This window comes from Astyanax mexicanus, chromosome 15 (genome assembly GCF_023375975.1).
Source record: "Astyanax mexicanus isolate ESR-SI-001 chromosome 15, AstMex3_surface, whole genome shotgun sequence".
NCBI lineage: Eukaryota > Metazoa > Chordata > Actinopteri > Characiformes > Acestrorhamphidae > Astyanax > Astyanax mexicanus.
In genome coordinates, this window is record NC_064422.1 from 3,426,360 (window position 1) to 3,451,064 (window position 24,705).

Sequence of the window (24,705 nt, forward strand, 5' to 3'; positions counted from 1 at the left end):
ATTGGCCACCTTATGTTTTTACTAAGGCTATTAAATTTAGGCATTCATTTATAAATTTAATAATCACAAAAAAAAATGTTAAAAAAGAAATGAAACTTAATGGCCTTCCTTAGTACCTTTTGACCAGAGCTACAGTTTCAGTCATATATCAAACAACAGAACTTTCTATCCAGCATAGGAACATCATACTGATATCAATTAATTCATTGACTACAATATAGCCATACTGGCACTATATGCTGACTGGCCAATTTATTAAAACCATCTTAGTGCCGCACTCCCTGCCCCACTTATCAGCTCCACTATACTATTCACTGATTGGCCAATTCATTAAAAAAAGTCTTGATTCTACCCTCAACTACCCAACTTATCAGCTCCACTGATACTTTACTATACTATACTGATAAGTATATGGGCAATGAGTGGTAAAACAAAGTGGTTTAAATTGTCTAGGCTAACAGGCTAGAAGTTAGAAGGATATCAATTCAAGAGTCTGTGTGTTTTACCTGAACCTGAACTATGTCAATCTCAGTGTTTGTAAAAAATTATATCACCAAACATATATATATATATGTTATGTATATATAATGATGGTCCTTTCACTACAAATTGCATTACAACAGTTAATGGCTAGCAGTTTCCCAAAAACACATCCTGTTTTATAGACCACTAAATTAATGAGTCTTTCTGTAGTCCTTATTATGCCCATTTTTGGTATTCTTGGTTTAAGAAGAATTTCTAAATTAGAAGAATGAATGGGCTTTTTAAAAAAATACTCTGTGATTAATATAAACATGTTCTGAACTCTTTATGTTTTATTCTGTGTTAATTTTCATTAGACTAGTGGCTAAATTAGAATTTTGCTAATGCCACTAAGCACTGGTTTATTATTCTTAATAATTCTATAATGATCATTAAAGTATTTAAAGAGGTAAAAATCATTTTAAGTCAGGTTATTTCGAGCACTGTAGCCTGTGTTACTGTTAGAGCCTGTAAAAGGCAGATGTGAAGAGAAAGAGCTTTAGCTGCTCAGTGGTTCTCAGTGCTGGTTCTGGAGCAGTGTTATTCCACGGGTTTGATTATACAGTACAGTCACTGGTTTATGTTAACTGTAGCACACCTGATCCAACTAATCAACTAACTGCTCTTCACTGAGGTGAGCTGGGTGAGGTTACAGCAGAAAAACACTAAAACAAGCAGCAAAGTGTTACTCCAGAACCACAGAGCTAACCTAGCTAGATGAAGAACCAATTAGAGAAGAGTCTAAAACGCTAAAGGTAAGAAGGCCTAACAATGAGTTTTCTTACCAATGAAACCGATTATATGTACTGAAACAAAACAAGCTTAAAACACCAAACATTTCTCTTTTAATACTCTACATAATAAACTTAATCTTTAAGTCCCTGTGGCAACATTAATAAACACCAGCTTCTCTTTATAACCAGGTTCTGGTGGGCACAAGACCAATGGCCCCAGCTGAAATTTTAAATCTATGTCCAATCACTAGTGGCGCTAATGAGCCAAATAGCAAGGTGCAGTGTGATTAACTTTCAACTGAGAGTATTTGTGAAAAGGTTTTTAATGAAAAAAAAAAATGAATAAACTGATGTATTTTCTCACATGCTGTGTTTGAGAGTTTATGTACAGTAAAATGCGTGTTGTTCATGAGTTAATTTTGTGGCAAAATGTTATACAACAATATAAAGTATAAACTATATAAACTGCTGGATTTATTCTACAATAAGGTTGTGCTCTATGAAAAGTAAATCAGCACTGGTGGGCCCTTCTCATTTTGTATTTTCATTTTAATTTTGACTCTTACTATGCAATTTATGAGGGAAAAGCAAATTCAAAGTGAAGTTAGATTTTTCAATTTCAATTTTTCAAAGCTTTTATTTTAGATTTGACAGTAAAAAAAACTGTATGGTAATGAAAATAAAATGAGAAATAGCTTTTTAAATTTAAATGTTATTTTTGTCACAGATTACCCATGCTGGAGTGAATAATTAATTTGCAAATAAGGTAATATTTTTTTTCGTGATTTTACACACATTTGAAAAAATAAATGTCAAACAGTTATTTGCCTTTTCATTTGAAGCATTTCAATTCAGTTTGACTGGATCTATTTCCTATATTCAAGTACCACATGACAAAGAATGGAGAAACAAACTGAATGTCTTGTCCTTTTTAATTTTTTTATTTGTATGCTTAATTGACCATTTAATTTTAAATAATGTCAGATATTTTTTATTTAAATCCTTAAATAAAAAATATTTTTAAAACCCTCCACCCAGATAGCAAATGTATGTTAAAACAAATCCATCTCTAGTGCACTAAAACAACATTAATTTCCGACATCAGAATTTAACATTGATTTAACTTTATGTTTTTATGTGTATTGCTTGTACAAAACTTTGTATTCTATTCTATTCCTTTGTATTCTATTCTTATTGCCTGTACTTTGTGTTGCAAAAGGGACGTTTAAATAATAATAATCAGTATTAAAATTATTATCGGTAAAGTTTGTTTAAAAATGATTGATTATTAACGTTAAAGGATGAAATGCAATAGAAAAATGTATGCATATTCAATGTTCTAGTTATCTATATAGTTAGTTTCCTACCTAGGGAATAAGGGGTCTGTTTGAGACACACCCACTAAGAGCGTGTTAGAGTGATTCAGGTGTAACCCACATTTGCGCAGACTTACTTCTCAAAACGCTTTTATTTTCTAAACAAATATATGGAGTTTATTTATATATTTATTATTTTCCTCTCATAGAGAAGAAGAAACGTAAGCGCAGTGTGTGTGTGAGAGGAGAACAGTGTGTGAGGAGAAGTGTGTGTGAGCAGCAGCAGCCGGACTCTGAGACACGCCCCCTGCAGCAGCTGTGGGCATTTAAAGCGCTGAGGCGCGGAGCCGCGTGTTTAATGGAACAGCCCGGCGGTCGGTGGGTCTGGAAGCGTGAAATTCACCGAATAATCTGAAACCCAGGCTAGATGAGCGATTCCGAACATCCCGTGAGTTAACTGTGTGTTTGGATGGTGATGGAGGAAAAGCACTATTTGTGGGGTTGTGAAAGTACAGCCTTTCCAGTTCAACACTCTTTCTGTTGGGTGTTTTTTTTTATTTTTTATCATTGTTTGTTTATTTATTAATTTTCCATTGTACCACAAGATGATTACTATTTAAGCAAAACAAAATAAAATAGATAAATATCAAGTTGCTTTTGCTAACACTTGCTTTTAAATGCATCATGGGAATTGTTGTTTTTTGCTACATCCCTTTTTGCAGCTAGTTGTGTTGCTTTTTTAAACTACTTTGTGACTAGAATTTAATAATATACATACGTACAGTATATCACAAACTTATGTATACAACATACATTTTTGTAAATATTTATTTTTTATGGCAAACACTGAAGCTGTGACACCAGGATAAACTTTAGTCAGTGTACAAGTTGTGCTTCAAAATGATTTAAAACATTTTTATTTTATGGCTAAACTGCTGGCAACAAAAGTGAGTACACCCTTAAGTAAAAATGGCAAAATTTTGGCAAGTGTCCAATATTTGGAGTGGCTACCATTATTTTCCAACACTGGCTTGCACTCCATCTTCCATTTGAGGATGCCCCATAGATGCTCTATAGGGTTTTGGCCAGTCCAGCACCTTTACCCTCAGTTTCTTTAGCAAGGCAGTGTTTGTCCTGGAGGTGTGTTTGCGGTCGTTGTCGCATTGGAATACTCCCCTGCAGCCCAGTTTTCAAAGGGAGGCGGGGTGGGGGGAGATTTTATAACACTCGTGAGACGCATTACACCGAAATGGGTAACTGGGCACAATTTGGTCATTTTCTCTTATGGGGCGTACTCACTTTTGTTTCCAGCAGTTTTTACATTTACACTGTTATACAAGCTGTACACTTACTACTTTACACTGTATCAAATTGTCATATCTTTAGGGTTGGCCCATTAAAATATATAAAAAAATATTTACATAAAAATTAGGTGCATATTGTGTGGCAAAACTATTGCTATATCAGTTTGGGGTTCCCAGTCTACCTAGAAATAAACAAACAAAACACACAACCCTGCATTTAGGTAGAAGATAAAGTAGTTCAGCTGTTTGGGTCTGTTGGTTTTACATTTTAAGACCATTCTTTTTCCTGACCACCCCCCCCCCCCAGGTGGAGAAGGAGAATTCCACTCCTGAAGCCTCCTGGCCGGAGGATGGTGGTCAGTGGAGTGATGGGGAAGGTGGAGAGCTGGAGGAGTCTGACCTGCTTCAGGAGGTGGTGGAGGAGGATGAGGAGATTGACCTCTACAATGAAGAAACCTTTGGATTAGGTCTTGTAACACCTGTTGCTGCGGTTAAACAAACAGTTTGGGTTCTGTTACCATTTCACACTCTACGGACTGTAGTTAAAACATATTAACATGGAAGACATGGTGCCTTCATGTCTACCTTAGAAGTTAGTCCGTGCAATCCAACACAGTGGATTTCAAGAGTATTCATACCCCTTGAACTTGCTTACATTTTGTAACCTTACAAACACAAACTTGAATGTATTTAATTAAGATTTAGTAATAGACCAACACAAAGTAGCACATAATTGTGAATTTGAATGTAAATGATACATGGTTTAAAAAAAAATCTGAAGTGTGATGTGCAAAATTATTCAGCTGCCTTTACTCCAGTGTAATTAATTCATAAATCTCTTAATCAGTTAAGAGTCCAGTTGTGTGTAATTTAGTCTCAAAATAAATACACCTGTTCTGGTTTTAGAGAACACTAGTAAACAAACAGCATCATGAAGACCCTGGAACTCACCCGACAGGTCAGAGATAAAGTTGTGGAGAAGCTTAAAGCAGGGTTAGGTTACAAAAACACATCCCAAACTTTGAGCATCCAAATGAGCACTGTTCAATCCATGGTCCAAAACTGAAAAAAATATTCCACAACTGGAAACCTACAGAGACATGGCGTAGACCTAAACTGACAGATGGAGAAAAGAGAGCACTGGACAGAGAATCAGCTTACAGGCTCATGGTCACTCTAAAGGAGCTGCAGAAATCCTCTGCTCAGGAAGGGATAATCTTTCCACAGGACAACTATAAGTCGAGCACTTCACACATCTGGCCTTTATGAAAAGTGGCAAGAAGACCATTGTGGAAAGAACAGCATAAGTGCAGAGTTGATAGAAAGATTGATGGAGCTAAATACAGAGCTATCCTAAAAGAAAACCTGTTAGAGGCTAAACACACAGCCAGAGCTACAGTGGAATTTAGTTCAAAGAGTATTCATGTGTTCGAATAGCCCGTTCAAAGTCCTGGACTAAATCCTATTGAGCTGCTGTGGTAACAGATGCTGAGGCGAACTCCATCCAGCCTGGCTGAAATAAATCTGTCTCCAGATGTGTAAAGCTGTTAGAGACATACCCCAAAAGTCTTGCAGCTGTAATTTCAGCAAAAGGTGGCTCTTCAAAGTTTTGAGATTTTTTTTTTTTTGCATGTCACTTTTTAGATTTTATTTAATTAAAATGTTAAACGTTTCGTTCCCCTTCAGTTATGTGCTACTTTGTGTTCATATATCAATTCAAATCTCAACGAAATACATTTTACATTTGTGGTTGTAAGGTAACAAAATTTGAAAGTTTAAGGGGTATAAATAATTTGCAAGCCACTGTAGGAAGATATTTTTATATATTTTTTATTAACTCCTATCCATGTATAATTTAGATTAATACTATTATATTTATTACTTCTACCAATAATGTCACTCACTTTGCGTTTCTTCAGGTGTTTGTTGTATAAGCTTCCAAATTGGTCAACTAATATCTTACTCATCGAAAAAAAGTTTCCACACTTCTGAATACAAACATGTGGTGTAAATACAATATTCTAAACTTGACTTAAAGGCAACATATTACTACAGTAAGTAAAAAATTAACATTTAAAACTGCATAATGTTAAAAGTTTATAAGTTTATTTCTTTAGCTATCTTGGTTGGCCAGGACAGCTGGTTCACTTAATTTAGACAACTAACATTTGTTGTTTGACCAACACACTTCCTTCATCACCACTTGTTGATTTCTTTTTCAGATCTTAGTGCAGAAGAGCTAGAAGCAGACCAGATAGACCTTCTGTTTGTCCATGATGACAAGCCCCCATCACCACCAGCCTCACCCCCACCAACCCAGAGCGTGCCATCCCCACCCAGGCCTAAACCACAAATCCAGCCCAGGACTCCAGCAAGCCCAGCTGATAAAACCAGGATCCGGAGGGAGAGACCAGGTCAGAGGCAGCTGTTTGATGATCCAGCTGTGATGAGGACTGTTGAAGGTCCGCCCAGCATAAAGGTTTGACTTTATCATGTTGGTTTAAGCTGTGTTCCAAAGGCTTGGCTGCAGTCTGGGTAAGGAGCTGGTCCTCAATCGTCCTTCACATGATTATACTGAGGTGCAAACTTTTTTTTTTTTTTTTTTTCTCTCTTTTGTGGTGGATAACTGACGGCCGTGATGGATGCATCACCATGCATCAGCATCAGTTGCTTTTCTCTTTTTTTTCAAATTGCCCTCATTGTAGGGCTACGATAATTGCTCAATATAATTGACAATACGGATTGGACAAAAATCGATATGAAGTATCGTTTTTGTTGGCCATACATTATCAATACATGGCATCTCACTGGTCACATGGTGGCACTATAATCAAATTAATACATTCACCTGCACTGAAGCATATTGGTTGTGAAATAAATAAATCCATAATTCCTTTAAGTAGTGCAGAGAAATGCTTTGTGATCTATCGAAAAATGGTGAACTCCACATTTTAGTGTCAATGTTTTGCAAAATTATTTAAAGTGCATTGTACGAAGTGCTGGGGGCAGAATTTTGGGGGAGGTGGAGGGGGCTGCTTAAGTGTTTTTAGATTGGAGTTTTTTTTTTTTTTTTTTTTGCTATTGGAACTTTTGTTAAGGCAAAGATTGGACAACAGGGTGACAAGGGTGTGCTTTGGAACAAGATCCACGCTCACATTTTAACTGTTGACTAATCAACTAAAAATCAGATTAGTCGACTGCCCAGAATGCAGCCTTGACTTTGAAACTTTGCAGCTGTTTAAATGCTCATCTTTTATTTCACATTCTGTTTGATGAGGCTGTGTTTAAACAATTTTTAAATATTTGTTTATAAACTTGTTTTATTAATAGTTTGTATTTTTTATAAACTATTTTCTGACTATTAAAATCTATTCCAACTCAGATTAATCTTAAGTGATGGAAAGTTTAATTATATATTTTCTGTCCTATACTTACAGCCATACAATGTGTTTGTTATTTATGTGATCTTTTAGAGCTTGGACAGTGCAATTGTGGACTGTGGGCGGAGCTCCTTCTGGGGGGATCTTAATGCAAATACAGTGAGTTGGAATTTAAAGGGTTAATTGCGAGGGTGTTCCAGCCTGGTTCTGCACCACACATTTCAGTGTTCTCTCTATTTCAATGCACTTCTTTCATGACTAGTGAGTAGAGGGTAAGAAGCGTGTTCTAGAGGTTTCAAGACTCAATCTTGATTTATTCTCAGTGCAGGCCTGCAGGTCCTCTGAATGTCCTCCTGTACAGTTTTTTTTGGTGCCAAAAAATCTGAACTGTGTAGGTGTCCTTGAGAAATGGGCACTAATGTTGTTCAGGAAAATTAAATAACCCTATAGTATTTCTGCACAGGAGACGGTTTACTCATTCAGTGTGGAATCTTTAATTTTTGGGGTAAGATTGTAGCTGTGTAAAATATTGGAATTTTACATTGATTACACATCAGTCTCTACAGTCATCGCCAATTCTTGAGTGAGTTAATCAAGGATCAGCTGTGCCATGTTTTAACCCTAGAGTGTGGAGGACTATAGCTTGTCTTAAAGATTAGTGCAGATATGTTTTGCCTTTATATTTGAATTTTCCTTTTGAAAACAAAACATAACTCCTGTGTGTGTATATACTTCTCACAGTGGATGATGCAGCCTTATGGCACACCGACCAGACGCACACCAGTGTCCATTTATCAGGTATGAAGGCAGAGTACAATGGAGGCATCAGTGATCCTGTCAGCTGAAGGCTTTAGTAATTTGTTTTATTACATTTTATAGGTAAAGGACAGTGTCCATTTCCCTTGTTTTTTTTCTGGCAGGACCAAGCGATTGTGGGAGTAATTGACAAGTCAGCTCGGGGTAGAATGCCATATGGATCCCCTGTCCTGCGATCCCCGCTGCATCCTGTGGGCCACAGGGGGCTTCCTAAGGTAGGGCTGCTGTGTGTTCTGTATTGAATAAAGGGCTCTATTATATTTATCTTTACTATATTTGCGACTTCACTTTGATCACTTCTAGTAAGTTCCTTTACAACAATTTGTCTGTTACAGTTACGTTCTTGAGAATTCTTAACACTCCTCTTATCCTTTTTCTTATCCATCATTATCTATCTGCTTTCATTGAACTGCCTCTAGACAGAAAAGCCTCTGTTTCTCTGTTCCAAATGCTTCCTATCTTCTGTACTAAGGACCTCCTTCCTCTCTATGATAGTCTGATTGGCAAAAGGTGCAGATGTGTAAGACTGACTTTTGCAACACGATTGTAAATTTGATGTACAAAAATGGATTTCAACAAAATAAGGCACTTGTACCATAGAAAAAAAAAAGATACTGATTTTTAAGTCAAACAAATCAGTAACTCCTCTTATGGGGTTTGGGTTTGGCAGTTGCCAGGAGAACGATACTTGTCTGACTGCATTGTGCCAATTTTAAAGTTTAAACAGTTTCTTGCTCCCAGCTTGAATTTGAGCAGACATTTTGGGTATAATAATGAGAAATTAAACACAAGGGGGGGGGAAACGGGGCATGGAGTGTTTGTGCTGGGAATAGTTAACTAGGCTATTCGGATTAAATTTAATTAATATACAATGTATTTGATTTACTGTTGTGTTGCAACTTTAATATGTTCTTGTTCCAGTTACAATACACTATAGCCTTGATTCTGCTGCTGATATCTATAAATTGACCCTTGAAGAGGAAAAAATGGAACTAAACAAAAGTTGAATTTGCCTCTATGCATTCCATTCACATTGCTCCAGGCTGTTCCCAAGGATCTTGCACTTCATTTGTTGATTGTTGTGAGCAAACTTGTTTCTTTTTAAAAATTGCTCATCCACCTTCACATGCCTATTATCACCGCCTATTTTCTGGCATCTTCTGCTGGTATAGTTCAGGCACATCAACACTAAACAGAACTGGCTTTATACACAGCACCTAAACACTGCACCATGATTCATTCATTGACTCTCTCAAACCATTCATGTAGGACTCCAAACCTTGTTGTTTCCTTCTTTTTTTCCTCGCTGTTCATTTTGACTACCAGGTCGGTTCAGGCCAAGCACCATATTCTGCTTACTTATGCAGCAGATTTACACAGCTGTTAGAATTTGTGAATTTCTGTCACTGAAAGCTCATAAGCTAAGGTCTGACTTCAGTTTTTCAGGTCCTTTTAAAGATGTTTTTCTTCAGACGATCAAAGTGTCCAAACTGTTAAAACTTAAGTAGGCAATAGTCAGCTGTCTTGCCCACATATACTAGCAAGTCAAACTATGAACATGAGTTGAACTGCGTGCAATTGTTCCTTTGATGGTAGGATTGTGTGCACACGTAATTACCAGCCATAATTGTCGAATGGCCCAATCTCTACTTAGTCTGTACATCAGGTCTAAAAAAGGATAAATGTCAGGTTTTTGATCACTGAAACAAGTTTGGGGCCTTTTCTAAAAACTGCAAAATAATGGTGATCTCATGTCTTGTTTTATATTTAACAGCAGGTACCATTGTCTCCTTTGGTGTCTAGTCCTTTGCGTCCTCATAGTCCCTTCTCCATTAAGCAGCGTTACAATCAGGTAAGTTTAGATTTCTAGATCCACTTTGCTGCTGTACGGTTAGGGGCCACTTCCACGTCATTGTAGGAAGGGTGTTACAGGAGGTCGGCTGTAGCATATTCAAGAATGGAAGAAAACAAGAACCTGCTTTGTATTCATGTGAACCATGCAAGAGCAGGGGTGCAACTGAATAAGTCCTGTATCTACTGTAACTCTAGGTAAACTCTATATAGGGTGTGTGTGTTATACCTGAACCTGAATCATACTACTCTATAGGGACTAGACAAGTTGTTGTGTTTTGGCATGTCAGGTTTATAATATGTTTATTAATGTAATTCATTTTACCAGTGCTCTTAGATCATTTATGATTTTGTTGTTAAATCCACAGTCAGGAGTTTTTCTTTCACCCTCCCGTCCTCGTTTCCACTCCCCACAACCACTTACACCAAAAATGATGCAAGTCAGGTTTGGGCCCAACTCACCACGGCCTGGCCCTTGCTACAGCCCTTTCTCAGCTCCAATCCAGCAATTCAGGTGAACCTTGTTTGAGGATTATTTTTAGTTGTATAAACCTTAAACAATTAACCCTTGAACCTGAATTATTTTAACATGAGGTTTTGATAGGCTACCTGTGCTGGCGACACAGCTCCACCCACAGCACAAGCGACTTCTGAACCAGCGCCCACTGGGTCCCTGCAGGTAGGCTTCCATTTAAAGGTGGAAGAGGAGGGGTGTGGTGGTGAATCTGAAAGTTTTTGAAATAACTGCAGATGTGGTTTTCAGAAAGTCAAAGAGTTGGGACCTATACGCTGAGATAATGTCTGCCAAAGAGAAAGAGTGGGTCATCAGACTGCAAATGATGCAGCTCCAGAGTGAAAATCCGTATCAGGACGACTACTATTACCAGGTATCCATATTGCCTGCTCCAGCTGCTGTCTGTCTCTTCCTGGATTTATTTTTTGAGCATTGTGTACTCGCTGAGGCCCCATCACTGAGGCACAATCATTAGCCCAGGTTTTATTGCATTGGAATCTTTGCAGATCCATTAATAGGATCTGTTCACATCAGTCTTCTGGGTTTTCATTTACCAGCAGAAAAACTTCTTTTTTTTAATCAGTGTTAAATAATCAGATGGCAGTCTGTGATCAAGAATGAGGAAACTGAAAAGTCACACTACAGAATAGGATTTAATGTGGTTATGGGTAGGCTAGTTTCACACTAATTTTAAAACCACCAACGGAGTGTAGAAACAAGGTGATTTTTAATGCTGTTGCTAGTTGGTGTAATGCGTGTATACAGAGCTGGTTTAAGCTGGTTGTGGATTATCTGTTTGCATAATATTTAATTCATACACAGGTCAAAGTATATGATAATAGAAAGGTACACATTTTAATAGGCTTCGTAATGCTTCATATATACACAGGATTACACCATTATTTCATAATGTAAATGTGTCAGATTTAGCCAGATGGCTAATTTCACTGCTAAAGAAAACAGTCTTAAACAACACTGTAATTGTAAGTGATAAAGTAATTGATAAAAACACAAGTTGCATACAATACAGCATAAAACAAAGTAATTATGCTGCCAAATGTATGCCCAAATGTGAATATATAGTATTAGAATATATTACTATTTTCTCTTTCGGGATATACAGTGTTTAAGAAGTAAAAACTGTGATCTAACAATGATTAGTAAATTACGTGCCTGGCGTAAATTCCACTTCATTTCTTCATTGAACATTTTTTTTTAATTGTACAATTTAATATATTTGTATTGCAAAAAGTAACATGATTAAAATGAATTGCTGAGCATGTGATTTATATAAATTTTTATGGCCTTTAGCTGTAGCTTTCAGAGACATTCACTGTCGCTACTCCAAACCTAAAAGTCTGCATGTCTGCAGGAGTATTATCGGCGAATGGAGGTTAAACTGGCTGAAGAAGAAATGCTGGGTGACCGCTCAAAGAGGGAACCGCCTAAACTCACCACGCCGTACGTCACCAAAACCGTATCCTACACTCCAGGTGTGCTTTCACAATCTATCTGAAGTGCATAATTAGTTGGAAATGTGGATCCCAAGTAACGTATGTGGTGTTACAGTGGTCCACATTGAGGGTTCACTGGGTCAGGTTGCGGTGTCTACGTGTTACTCCCCACGCCGAGCCATAGACGCTGTCCACGTGCACGCCCCTGAGGTCAGCAGCTTTCTTGAACAGCTCTTTGTATAATTGCTGACTTTGTCTGGCTCCTCTTTATTTTAATAGGATTTTTTTTTCTCATCCAACCAGGAGCAAAAAGATACCAGGCAGCAGAGGCTGGAGGTGCTGAACATTATTGAGAAGGTAGTTTGTCACTCAATTCACACTCTGACACAACAGATTACATATTTACTAAATATTAGTGTCTTACAGGCATTTAAAGAACATTTAAATCTAAAGTTATCCTGTATAAAGTTTGTGTAGTTTTTTCTGAAGTACAGAGTTACTCTAGGAAGGCTGCACAATATTTATGCATGATTATCGCGATGTGCACATGCACAATAGTCACAACAGAGGACATGCGATGTCGCTTAAGGCAGTAAAGCATTGTTTTGATTCTTGGCAGAAGTAAATACACAGGCTTTTCTCTTTGTATGTAAGTGACTGGTTTCTGCTCCCTGCGCGATGGGCGGGGGGGGGGGGGGTATTAAACCTGAGGTAACTGCATGGCCTTGATCCACATGGTTGGGCATGTGCATGTAAACGCATGTCTGCATAGTTTAAGCGGATGTTTCCACTTACAGCTGAATTTACTCTTTTAATTCCAGAAAAACACTCCTATTAACCTTTTCAAAAGCCATTTAAATGCCTGATTGAAGGGGTGATTACTGTTTTGTTGTTTTCCTCAGATTTTGAGTGCTTTTAACAAGATTTCTTCTCTAGTGCAAATCAGTCATATATTAGAGATCAGTGTTTTTGTTTTTATTAATTCTCTCTTGTGCTGCAGTGTTACGTCATTCTGTTGGGGGTGGAGGAAGCGGAGAGGACGAAAGCAACAGTGTCTGATGAGGAAGAGAAGAAGAGGCTGATGAAGACCATGCAGAGAGGACTGGAGGAAATAAACAGCCAGCTACACAGCTCCAGCGCACTGTAAGAATCACCTCCATTTATCTAGCTGAGGTTTCCAATCCGCTAGCCCATTCTCCAGCATTGATTACGCTCTCCTCAGAGAATCCACAGAGGAGTTTCTGCAGTGTCTCCTGCTCTCGAAAGGGAAGAGGCTGCTGGCCAGACTGCTGCCCTTCCTGACACAGGAGGCAGCCCGGCACATCCTGACAGTCATCACGACACACCTGCCAGCACTGATGAGCAGAGACATAGATGAGGTATACCCATATAAAGGTGTCACACACTGGAAAAAGGTTAAAACTCCTGATTTTTATTTTATCGAACAGTGCTTAAGCTTGAATTGAACATTGCAATGTCCCATTGCAGGCACTTCCGATTCTGTACCCATCTCTTCGAGCTGTGATCAACACCCTCACCTTTACCCAGCTGGTCTCTATTCTCCAGGACTTCACCTCTGACTTGCCTGACTCTAAAGACTCACGGTTGACCTTGGCCTGCCAAAATAAGGTTTAAAACAACTTTTTATTTTTATGTTATGTGCTTAACATCTGACCAGTTAACAGTGAGTGTGGCTGAATTTGTTGCTTGTTGTGGCAGACAAGAGTCTGAGTCTCCAACCAAGCCCAACAAGCTACAACAGTTATTTATAACTTAACATTCTCCCTCCAGTATAAAATAAACCCGTAAGAACCCAGACCCAGTTCTGAATATTTAAGAAAGAAAATCAGAACTGAAAAAAGTTACATGAACTGAACATCTCATCCATGCTTTTTGTCTTATTAAATGAGAGCATGTCTAAATATTTTATGGTTAAAATCACAATGCACAGGTTTACTTCAAGCTTCTTTTTCTCTTAATGTTGATTATTATGGCTTAGTCAATAAAAGCACAAGTCAGCGTCTCAAAAAGTAGAACTTTATGTAAGACCAATTAATGATTTTTAATACAGAAATGTATTAAAATGCAGAAAAGTATGTTCCATATATGCACTCAATACTTGGTCAGGGCTCCTTTTGCATAAATTACAGCATCGAGAGGATGAGCCTGTGGCAGTGCTGAGGTGATATAGAAGCCCAGGTTACTTTGACACTGGAGCGAATCACATCCCTCCCCAATCAATCACTGATTGTGGAAACTTTCCATTAGTTGTTCAACTTGGGCTGTTTGTCTCTCCACTCTTCCTCCAGACTCTGTCCTCAATTTCCAAATGAAAAGCAAAATTTACTTTTGTCTGAAAACAGGACTTTGAGCCACTGAGCAAAAGTCCAGTCATTTTTCTCTTTGACCCTGGGTAAGACACTTCTGATGCTGTATCTGGACAAAAGGGATGCAACAGTTGTAATCCATGAAGTCCATGCGCTTGATGTGTGTGGTGGTGGCTCTTAAAGCACTAACCCCAGCAGCAGTTCACTGCTTTTAAATCTCCCCTGAATTCTTGACTTTGGCATTTTTTCAACCTTTACTTAAACTTAAAAAAAGCATATTTGAGGATGGCCCTCATTTACAATGTAGCCAAGCGTTTAGCTAGGCATAACTATTTTGAAATTGGTCTAAAATTATTAGCACCCAAAACCTCATCCTTTGTGGAGTGGAGTTACTGCTATTTTTTAGATACTGGGCAAAACCGCACAGTTCTGTCAAGGTTTTGGTTATCCCTGTTGCTTGTACTATACCTTTTTCTACCACACTTTTGCCTTCAAGTCAAATTTCCATTAATATCCTTGGGTGAATAACCAATAACTGCCTTTTGGATAACTGTCAGAAGTCCGCAGTATTTCCTGTGATTGTTTAGCCTACTGAAACATACTGAGAAATCTTTTAATGGCTAAGGAATCTTTGCCCGTGCGTTCGTAACCTTTTTCACAATGTTAGAATTTTCTGAGAGAGTGATTCTTGAGTTTTCATTAGCTGTAGGTCAAAATAAACATTGAAAGAAACACCTGACACAGATCTGTGTAATGAATCTATATAAAGTTACTTTAGTAACGTAACATTTCGATGATATTCTAATTTGTGATGCAGCTGTAATATAAATGACTTCTTTTTTTTTTTTTTGCACATTTGATCTAGTTTTATAGAATGTAAAATAGTATTTGTAATATTAAAAGGGTTGAAACAGAACTGTAGTTAAAATGATGTTATTTAAAGGAGCTAGTTTTATCTCCAGCACTGACCCAGCACTCCTACATTCTACAAATAAGGTCACATGATTACAATCACACACTGTACTGTGATTATGCTCTCAGGATGTTCAGTATGTTAAGGGAAATTAAGTTAAAGTAAAGGAGCGAGATCTGCAAGGAACTTTACACAGCTTTTAAAGGCACAGTGTTGCAAAAGCATCTTTTGGGTCAAGAGAATGAACTATCCTGCAAATTCCTGAATTCTTTCATTGTTTGATTTTTTTTTTTGTAGTTTGGGCTGTCTTTGCTGTATGCCTTGCTGTCTCAAGGTGAAAGACTCCTCACGTCAGATGTTCCCATGGAGCCCAGCATTGGAGACTTTGAGACCTGGTACTGCTTTGTAATTTTTCCTGTTTCCAGCTCACCTGATCAACTAATCACCCCATTACTAATCAGCTCATTGATGATCCTTCCATGGTCATATCGCACAGAAATACTTCCTATAGTGTGTACACTTTGTGTACATTTTCTGTATTCAAGCAAGGAAATTGGATAAGAAAAACTTAACTAAATGTTTCTTTTAAAAATGTAAGTTTGTAAAAAAATTTTTTAGAGATGACATCTCTTAACATACTTAATTGTAGTTTTGATTAAAAAAAAACTGATTAAGAAACAGGTTGCTCTTGCTTTTAATGTACATTTTTAATGTATATTTGAAAGCCAGATGGTTTTAAACTAACTCTGTCCTACATCCTGGTCCTGCAGTAGCACTACCCTGCAGGCTTAGAGTTATACTAATCAACTAACTGACCAGTCGTTGCTGAGGATTGCTGGATGTTTTACAGCAGAAAACAATAAAACATGCAGGGCTGTGGTAGTCCATGTCCAAGACTGAACCAAATATAAAACTTTGTTTAAACTATTGTTTGGTAAAGAATAGAAACCTTAAAGTCTAGCTTAAGAGCCAAAGTAAAAAGCTTTCTGATCTTCTCTATATGTCTAAAAGGACGGACACAGTGTTTCACGTTGCACGGCAGCTCTCCCGGACATCGCTGGTGGAGCCCCTTTTCCTGCCCTCAAACCTGCTCACGCTATTTTGCCGGTACTTGGACAAGCGGACGGTCCAGCAGCTGAAGAACAACATGGAGTGAGTCTAATCTGGGTCTGTCTGTGATTTAGGAAAACCCCTTTTTTCTAGTGATATTGAAGAGGTTCACAATGGATGCTTTAGACTAATTGTTTTTCTCTCCTCTGCAGGTCGTCTGCAGGTTATCTGGCTGTAGGCTCATGAGGGGCATTGTCCCCACCCTGTTTCCCTCCTGTTTTGTCTTTTTATTTGACTGGTCAGTCCTGTCCAATTGTATAGACTCCCACCACACTCAACACTAGATCAGACTCTCCTCTGCCCAATAAATTCTTAGCCATGTAATATTCACAGCCGCCACTAAGTGGCAATACTTGATCAGCTGTTTTTCATTTGCCAAGCAGTCTGGTCATAGACTGCAGTGGTAGAAATTCACTCTTTATTTATAGATTAACTGATGAGCTAAAAGGTGGAGTATACAGGGATTGATTACGCTTCACATTTATTTGGGGTTTTTCATGAAAAAATGCAAGTTATCTCTATGAAGTTTTCTTTATTGGAATAGAAAGTTAATTTCTATATCTGTATATTTTTGTAATGCAAATTTACAGCACTGTATGCTATTTTTTTTATTTATTGTATCTTTATTTAAGCACTTGATTGATGTATAGCATTAGCAAAACCAAAAAAATAAATAAATGCAATTTCAAAAATGTACTTTTAGCCTTTGATAGTTTCTTGAATAAATTCAGATCCACCAAAAATTCAGAAAGCTTAGAAAGAAAGCTCATAAATTACTACCTCTAGAAAATGATTTTGGATTAGATTTAGCTAAAATTAACTGCATCTGTCAAAGCTGATGGCTGCAGATATTTAATGACAATACACATTTCTGTTTAGATGCTGCAAGTCGTATGATTGTCTGCTGTATAGTGCAGATGGATAATGACTTCAAACCAGTGGCTGTTTATCAGCATGAACTGTGCTCAGTCTAGTGCCTCAGCTGGCTGCTTGCAATGTGTAGCTCCAGCACTTCTATTTCATAACAAAAGAGCCCTGCCTCTTTTCCCCATATCATTCTACTCCCTGTGCTATTACCACTGTTTTTACTACAATCCAGTTTATTCTGCTGTAAAAAGGTGGGGCTATGACTATAGGTTTGAAGCAATTGTAAGGCAGCCTTGGCTGGAACAGGTGGTCTGAGTACATGGAGTAGCTGAGTTGTAGTTGAGCTAATGAAAACTGTTATTGATCTTGTGGTGTCATGCTCTTGGCTGCATTAAGACACTCAGTCTGATGTTGGTAATCAGTGTGATCCAATTAGTTGTTGCAGTTAGATATGCTGGACTCTGTACTCTTTGTACTCTGTCACGTTTCACACTGGAAAACAAAGATGAGTGGTTGCTCTCATAATCTAAATAAATCTAAATTTATATATTATATATTTTTTTTCTTTTAATTGGTCTTGGGGCATGGTTGGTCTCCCCAGGATTTAAACTGATTTATACTGTAATGTAAATGTAGATCTTTGGGTAATAAAAATGCATGACCATTGTAAGTGCTGAGACATTACACTTACAGGACAAACTGGGCACTAGAGGAATAATATAGGCAGTCTAAGACTCTTGCTCAGGCAGGAGAGCACTGCCTACCAACTCTGGATTCAGAGCTTTTCAGTTGTAATTGGACAGTTTAGGAATGGGCAATAGCCTGATTTAGAAAATGGAAATCAATTAACCCTTATATTAATTCTCACACATTAATGAACACAAGTGTGAAAATGGTTTATTGGTCAGGATTCTGCTAATTTCAGCCTGGCCAACTTTTAGATTTATTTGACTTTGTAATAAATATACTGTGCCTTTACACTGACAGACACGATCTGGCAAGTGCGAGGCTGTTCTGTTCATTCTAAAATCTACAGAGTTGGACATTAAAACTAAAACACCTGTCATTTTAGTGTGGGAGGTTTCATGGCTGAATTGGAGCAGCCTGGTGATCAATTTTCATTAATTGCACATTGCACCAGTAAGAGCAGAGTGTGAAGGTTCAATTAGCAGGGTAAGAGCACAGTTCTGCTCTAAATATTGCAATGCACACAACATTATGGGCGACATACCAGAGTTCAAAAGAGGACAAATTGTTGGTGCACGTCTTGCTGGAGCATCTGTGACCAAGACAGCAAGTCTTTGTGATGTATCAGACTGCACAATTACAAAATTAATTAAACCAACTAGAAAAAAAGCATAAATATAACCAAACCCAGTCAATATTGGAACAAATTCAAAAGGTGCGAACTAAAATCAATGATATATATACTCAAGAAATTGAAAAAAAAAAAAACATGTTCACCAAACAGAAATATTAGGAGGACGGTTCTAAGTCAATGAAACTATTATCCAGGAAATTAAGACATCAGGCCAATAGTGCAATTTTTTAAATTAAGGATCCAGAAAATAAACAAACTAAACAGGAAAATATTAAAAAAATCTGAAAAATTTTATCACAAACTATATTCTAGACCGAAAGAGCCAAAACAGTCCAATGATTGCAGGCATTATGGCAGAAGAGGTTAGAACTGCGATTGGAAAATTAAAGGGAAACAAATCGCCAGGTTCTGACCGATTTACAGCAGAGTGGTATAAAGCCTTTCAGAAGGAATTAATTCCTATCTTGTCTGCTTTTAACTGGGCATTAAAGAAGGTGGAAATTATTCCATCATGGAGACGAGAAGAAATATCAGTTATACCAAAAAAGGGTGAAGATAAATTAGAATGTGCATCTTACAGACCTATATCAGTATTAAATGTTGACTATTGTCTTTATACATCTATTATGGCTAAGAGACTGGACATGTTCCTACCAAACCTGATTCACAATGACCAAACAGGTTTCATCCTTCACCGACAAACACAGGTCAATATCTGAAGAACATTACATAAAATCCATAACATTCAGCAAAACAAAGTGAAAGCAATGATTCTGAGTCTAGACACCGAAAAGGCATTTGATTCTGTTAAATGGTCTTACTTATATAAGGTCTTGGAAAAATGTAATTTTCATGAAACTATAATTAAAAGTATACAGGCACTCTATGATAACCCGATAGCAAGAATCTAAATGAATGGATGTTTAACAGAATCTTTTATTTTAAAGTGAGGTACCAGACAAGGCTGTGCCTGGTCATCTTTACTGTTTGCGTTATATTTGGAACCCTTGGCCCAATATATTAGGCAAAATAAACAAATTATAGGTATTAATATAAATGATGGGGAAACATAAAATTGCATGTTATGCAGATTATATCATTTATTTGGGTAATCCCACTAAATGTTTACCTGAATTAATAAAGCAGTTTGGGCCGGTATCGGTATATAAGTTGAATATAAGCAAGACAGAAATTCTTACATATAACTATGAGCCACCTCCAATTATTAAGGACACCTATTCCCTAAAATGCAATACAAAATCAATCAAATATCTTAGGGTTAACGTGACAAAAAATATATCCAAATTATGGGAAAAAAATATGGACCTCTCCATACACAAATTCGAAAAGAACTGAATAGATGGAGTCCTGTTCCTTTCCTAAGTCTGAGAATTAACTCAATAAAAATGAACATATTACCAAGATTTTTATATTTATTCCAGACCCTCCTAATTGAAATTGAAAAGAAATAATTTTTAGAATGGGATAAAATGATCTCACGCTTCATCTGGCATGGAAAAAAGCCCAGAATACGGTTTAAAACTTTACAGTTACCAAAAGAAAGGGGAGGATAGGCTCTACCATCATTAAGAAATTACTATTGGGCAGCTTAGATTAGAGCAATAGTGTGCTGGTGTAATCCAAAATATCAGGCACAGTGGAAATCTATGGAGAATATTACAACCCATAATATCCCTATACGAGCTATATTGGCAGATAGAGATTTACAAAGACATATAGAAGAAATTAACAACCCATGGGCAAAACATACATTAAAGATGTGGAACATTGTTGTTAGAAAATATAAATTGACAGATATTAAAATTTTGACATGGATAGCATATGATTCAGAATTTCCATCAAATAGACTGGATAACAGATTCAAAATATGGGTAATAAAAGGAAATTACAGCTTTGTGTTCCAGAGTAGAGGGAGGAGAAATTATGACTTTTCAAACACTAAAAGAACGGTTCTTATTAGAGAACCAAGACTTTTATAGATACCTTCAAATCAGAAGTTACTTTAATCAAAAAGTAAAGACAAAGTGTGGGGACAAGCAAATTGAATTTTTAGATCTGGTGACCCAAGCATACTCATCTAAAGAAGAAGCATGTTATAAAATTCTATCTAAGATTTATAAATCTTTTATGAGTATAGCTACAACATAGTATGTCAAACACAAATGAGATGATAATTGCAGATGAAGAATGATTAAACATATGGAAATTTCAATGGAAAAGCACCAAATCACTAAAATGGAGGGAATTGTTCCGGGTAAAATTTAATTCGATTTTTTATTACACCAAAGCAGATTGCCCACATAGATTCCACTACTCCTGTGTGTTGGAAGAAATGTGGATACCAAGAAGCAAACCACTATCATCTATTTTGGGGGTGTCCAAATATAAAAAGATTTTGGGACGATATATTGGAGGCTCTTCAACATATATTAGAATGTTCCCTTTAGATTGTAAGATGTTGTATTTAGTCTATATTCACCCTGACATAGAACAAATAGATAAATACTTGCTGGCTGATCTTTTAGCAGCAAGTAAAAAAGCTCTGACCAGAAAATGTATCCAACAAGAAGGACCAATCTTAGATGACTGGATAAATGTAACTAAGGAAATAACACTGGAATAAATGGACAAAGTATATATTAGAAATAAGACCAGATGACTTGCTAGAAATATACATAGAAGGAAACACTTGAGATGTAATTTAAGCTAATGATGTAACCCTAATTGGTATAAGGTAATATAAGGACTGGATATATTCTTTTATGTATAAATGTATTATTTATATTCATTTTCTTTTTTCACTGCTGCTCTGGATTTTCTGATATGCAAATGTATATAGTTTTATTATGGATGCTAAATAATTTTAGGCAATATTCAAACCCTTATTAAGAAACTCTGTGTTTTTCTGTAATGCCTTTCTTAACAGAAAAAAGAGCCATGGTATCCAGGGTAATGTCAGCATACCACCAAGAAGGATGAACCATGTAAAACGTGGATGTGAGAGTTCTTACTCAACTCTTGGGCTGTGAGTCCATTCGGTCGGGTCCTGCGAGTCCGGAACCACAACAGAACAGAGTAAGGCTGGATGGTGAATATCATCAGAAGCACTTTTATTTGAGTACGACTGCAAGGCTACATTTAGCTGCAGGTTACAAAGGCTGTGTACACCACACACACACACACACACACACACACACACACTTCTCTCTCTCCTCCGACTCCACTCTCCTCCTCCTCCTTCTCTCTCTCTCTCTCTCTCTCTCTCTCTCTCACACACACACCCACACACCCACACACCCACACACATAAACAGCTTAGTGCATGTACAATATAGAACATTTTAACATTTACTTACTACAATTATTATTAATTGCTCTTACAACCACATCCAACAGGATTAACTGTGGACAGAAGAGGAAGCTCTCTGAAAGGGATGTTCGGGTGCTAACCCGGATTGTATCTAAAAAACAAAAAAACACGGCTGCTCAAATCAAAGCAGAATTGTCTGTCGGGACAATAAATTATTGTGGTCTAAAGCTGTTTCAGTTTCATTGTCCAACCCCTGTACAGTCACATTAGTCGCATGAAGCAGCAGCTAAGATGCCTTAGTTAATAATTAGTAGTATTAATTATTTAGGTACTAAAGCAGGTTAAAATGCACCTAAACAGTCTTTTACCTCAAACACGAGTGTATTTGATTGTCAGGTCAGATTGAGGTCACATCACATTCTCACATCACATCACAACAAACAGAACTGTTTCAGAGTTTGTTTGGAACTGCCCCGAGACCACCTCCTCTCATGGCTCTTGATGCAGTTGTATTGGTCCGCACCAGAGTGTGAATACTGTTTTTACATCTTCCCTAACAAACTAGTCTGAATAGTGCCGGTGTAAATACACCCTTCATTTTTTTTTAATTTGCTTCTAAGAACACAACCCACCACGAGACCAACGTTCAATGCGGTTCATCTTGAACCCACCTACTGACTACTGACCCCATTCCAGCATTTACCTGCAGGGCTGTTCTTGTCTTCTACATATCCTCTTCAGAATAAAGGGGAATAGACCAGCGTCTCCCTGATGTTTTATAGGTATGGGGTTAGTGCTGGTTGGTTGGGTGTGTAGGTCTGCGGTGAATGGCTTTAAAGGTGATGGGAGGGATGGTCTCTGGCTGCAGTCTAAACAGTTACCTCATGCTGTAGCTCCTCAGAGACCACCTATACCCAACACCATATGAGGGTCTGTCTGACTGTGTATTTGCGTTTATGGGTGTTTCTGCAGCTACAGGCAGATTTCTTCTTTTAACAAAGAAAAATGTATGTAGTACATGAGATGAAAACCACTGTACAGAACTACCGTTTATTAACTACCCCCCCCAAAAAAACCCTTAAGAATTACAGTCTTCAGCTCCATAAGGTTGTGAGAGCTCTCTGTTCAGCGGTTGTGATATGGCACTGAGATTGGTTAATCTGACAAAGTTTTTATTCAAATTTCTGATTTTTTATTTATTTATTTATTTTTTACAACAAAAGTACTATGGATTATACAATTATTTTTTGTGCTTGATATGATTTTTCATTTTTTCCTAAAGATGTTTTTTTTCATTTGCACCCAATTTCTGTTTTTTTTTTATTTTTTTATTGAGCCACAAATAAACAGAAAATGTATCAGGTAAGTGTAACACAAACACCATTAAATATCTCAATTATTAAATTCAACTTAATTCAAGTTAATTCAACTTAAAACTTTAAAAGTTTTTCTATCACTTTGGAGCTTTTCTCAGATCAGATCAATTCCTTCAAAATATTTGTTCAACCTGCACATCATTTAGTCACTTGTGCTTATCACAGAAGCCATTGTCTTATTCATTTTATACAAACAGCAAATTATTTAGAATTTTCCTGCAAATTGTTCTGTACAACTGTCTGCTGTTTCCCAAATTATCAATTGCTTCTGTGCTGTAGATTATGATCTTATACTTGACTCTGCTAAGCTTCTGGACCCCACCAGAACAGCTAGTCCAGCTAGTTCACTGCATACATCCTTACATTCAGATTAGTTAAACCAGTTATCAGTGCCTGTAAAGCAGATTTTATATTTTTATTTTTTGCTTTTCTGGTGACTATCTCCTGAATTAAGGATTAGATGTCAGGTGAATCATGACTTTTGTGTGCATGTTCAAGATAAAAAAGGCCTCAAGTGTGGACTGTTATTCGTCATGGGCCTCCACGGGCAGAGGCTGGTCGCAGGGTGCAGCTGAATATTTGTGTAATCCAACAATTTACCATGTACTGTAATACTGTATGAGATTAATATCAATAAAAAGCGATGGATAGATAGATTTCCTAAAATGTTGCTTAACTAAACTTTATTATTACATGTTTGGTTTGCAGGATTAGCTCACAAGGGTGCCAGGTTGCCCTTTTTCACCCCTCAACAGAAGGAGGCTATCTGTGTTTTTTTGTTTGTTTGTTTTTTTTAAACATCCAGTCAGTCAGCATCTCAACCATGATCAGGGTGCTGAAAATGATCCAGATGAGAATGAAACAGCTGTAACATCATGACCGCCTCCTTGTTAGTGTGATTGCAGTAATGCAATCACAGTATTGATCTTCTTAAGTCTGTTTCTTATTATTATTATTAGTGTGATTGCAGTAATGCAATCACAGTATTGTTCTTCTTAAGTCTTATTCTTATTATTATTATTAGTGTGATTGCAGTAATGCAATCACAGTATTGTTCTTCTTAAGTCTTATTCTTCTTCTTCTTATTAGTGTGATTGCAGTAATGCAATCACAGTATTGTTCTTCTTAAGTCTTATTCTTATTATTAGTGTGATTGCAGTAATGCAATCACAGTATTGTTCTTCTTAAGTCTTATTCTTCTTATTATTATTATTATTCCACCTGTTTTTTGTCCGGTTAACTAGTGCCGCAGTTTTCGAAATATCGACTTCGTTCAAAAGAGAAAACGTGCGTCCATATCGGGAATGGTGGGCTTGTATACAGCTTTCCAATCGGACTTACGTTTTTCGTAAAAACTTCGTAAGTACGCGTTTTTTTGACCATTGAAAATGAATGGGCAGAACTTTGCACGCCCGTGGACGTCGCAATTTTTGAAATACGAAGATGAAACCAATTGAGGACCTGTAGAACTTATTGAGCTCTTTCCGAAAATATGCGTTACGAAAAGTTACGACGTACGGATTTCGTACGATTGTCGTACGAAGTGGCCCCATTGGAATGAATGGGGCCA

At 37.2% G+C, this 24,705-nt stretch overlaps 1 protein-coding gene across 2 annotated transcripts; it reads left to right on the forward strand.

Annotated features, from left to right (window-relative positions):
• The first annotated feature begins 2,914 nt into the window (after positions 1 to 2,914).
• Positions 2,915 to 16,943, forward strand: patl2 (PAT1 homolog 2). Of its 2 annotated transcripts, XM_022669390.2 has the most exons (19): positions 2,916 to 3,020; positions 4,184 to 4,343; positions 6,099 to 6,355; positions 7,350 to 7,415; positions 7,998 to 8,054; positions 8,177 to 8,287; positions 9,847 to 9,924; positions 10,292 to 10,437; positions 10,528 to 10,602; positions 10,687 to 10,810; positions 11,810 to 11,930; positions 12,007 to 12,101; positions 12,195 to 12,248; positions 12,892 to 13,034; positions 13,114 to 13,270; positions 13,380 to 13,520; positions 15,429 to 15,526; positions 16,143 to 16,283; positions 16,394 to 16,943. In XM_022669390.2, the coding sequence occupies exons 1-19, from the start codon at positions 3,000 to 3,002 to the stop codon at positions 16,425 to 16,427; spliced, it is 2,079 nt and encodes a 692-aa protein (XP_022525111.2). In that variant the 5' UTR covers positions 2,916 to 2,999; the 3' UTR covers positions 16,428 to 16,943. The 2 variants fall into 2 exon arrangements, with proteins under 2 accessions (XP_022525112.2, XP_022525111.2); XM_022669391.2 differs by lacking the exon at positions 9,847 to 9,924 and having other exon boundaries at positions 2,915 to 3,020.
• Positions 16,944 to 24,705: the final 7,762 nt, after the last annotated feature.

Coding starts and splice junctions, on each gene's coding strand:
- patl2 (XM_022669390.2), top strand. CDS start 3,000: ATGAGCGATTCCGAACATCCC. Junction 10,603..10,686: donor CGCCCACTGGGTCCCTGCAG/GTAGGCTTCCAT, acceptor TGTGGTTTTCAG/AAAGTCAAAGAGTTGGGACC. Junction 12,249..12,891: donor TGCTGAACATTATTGAGAAG/GTAGTTTGTCAC, acceptor CTTGTGCTGCAG/TGTTACGTCATTCTGTTGGG.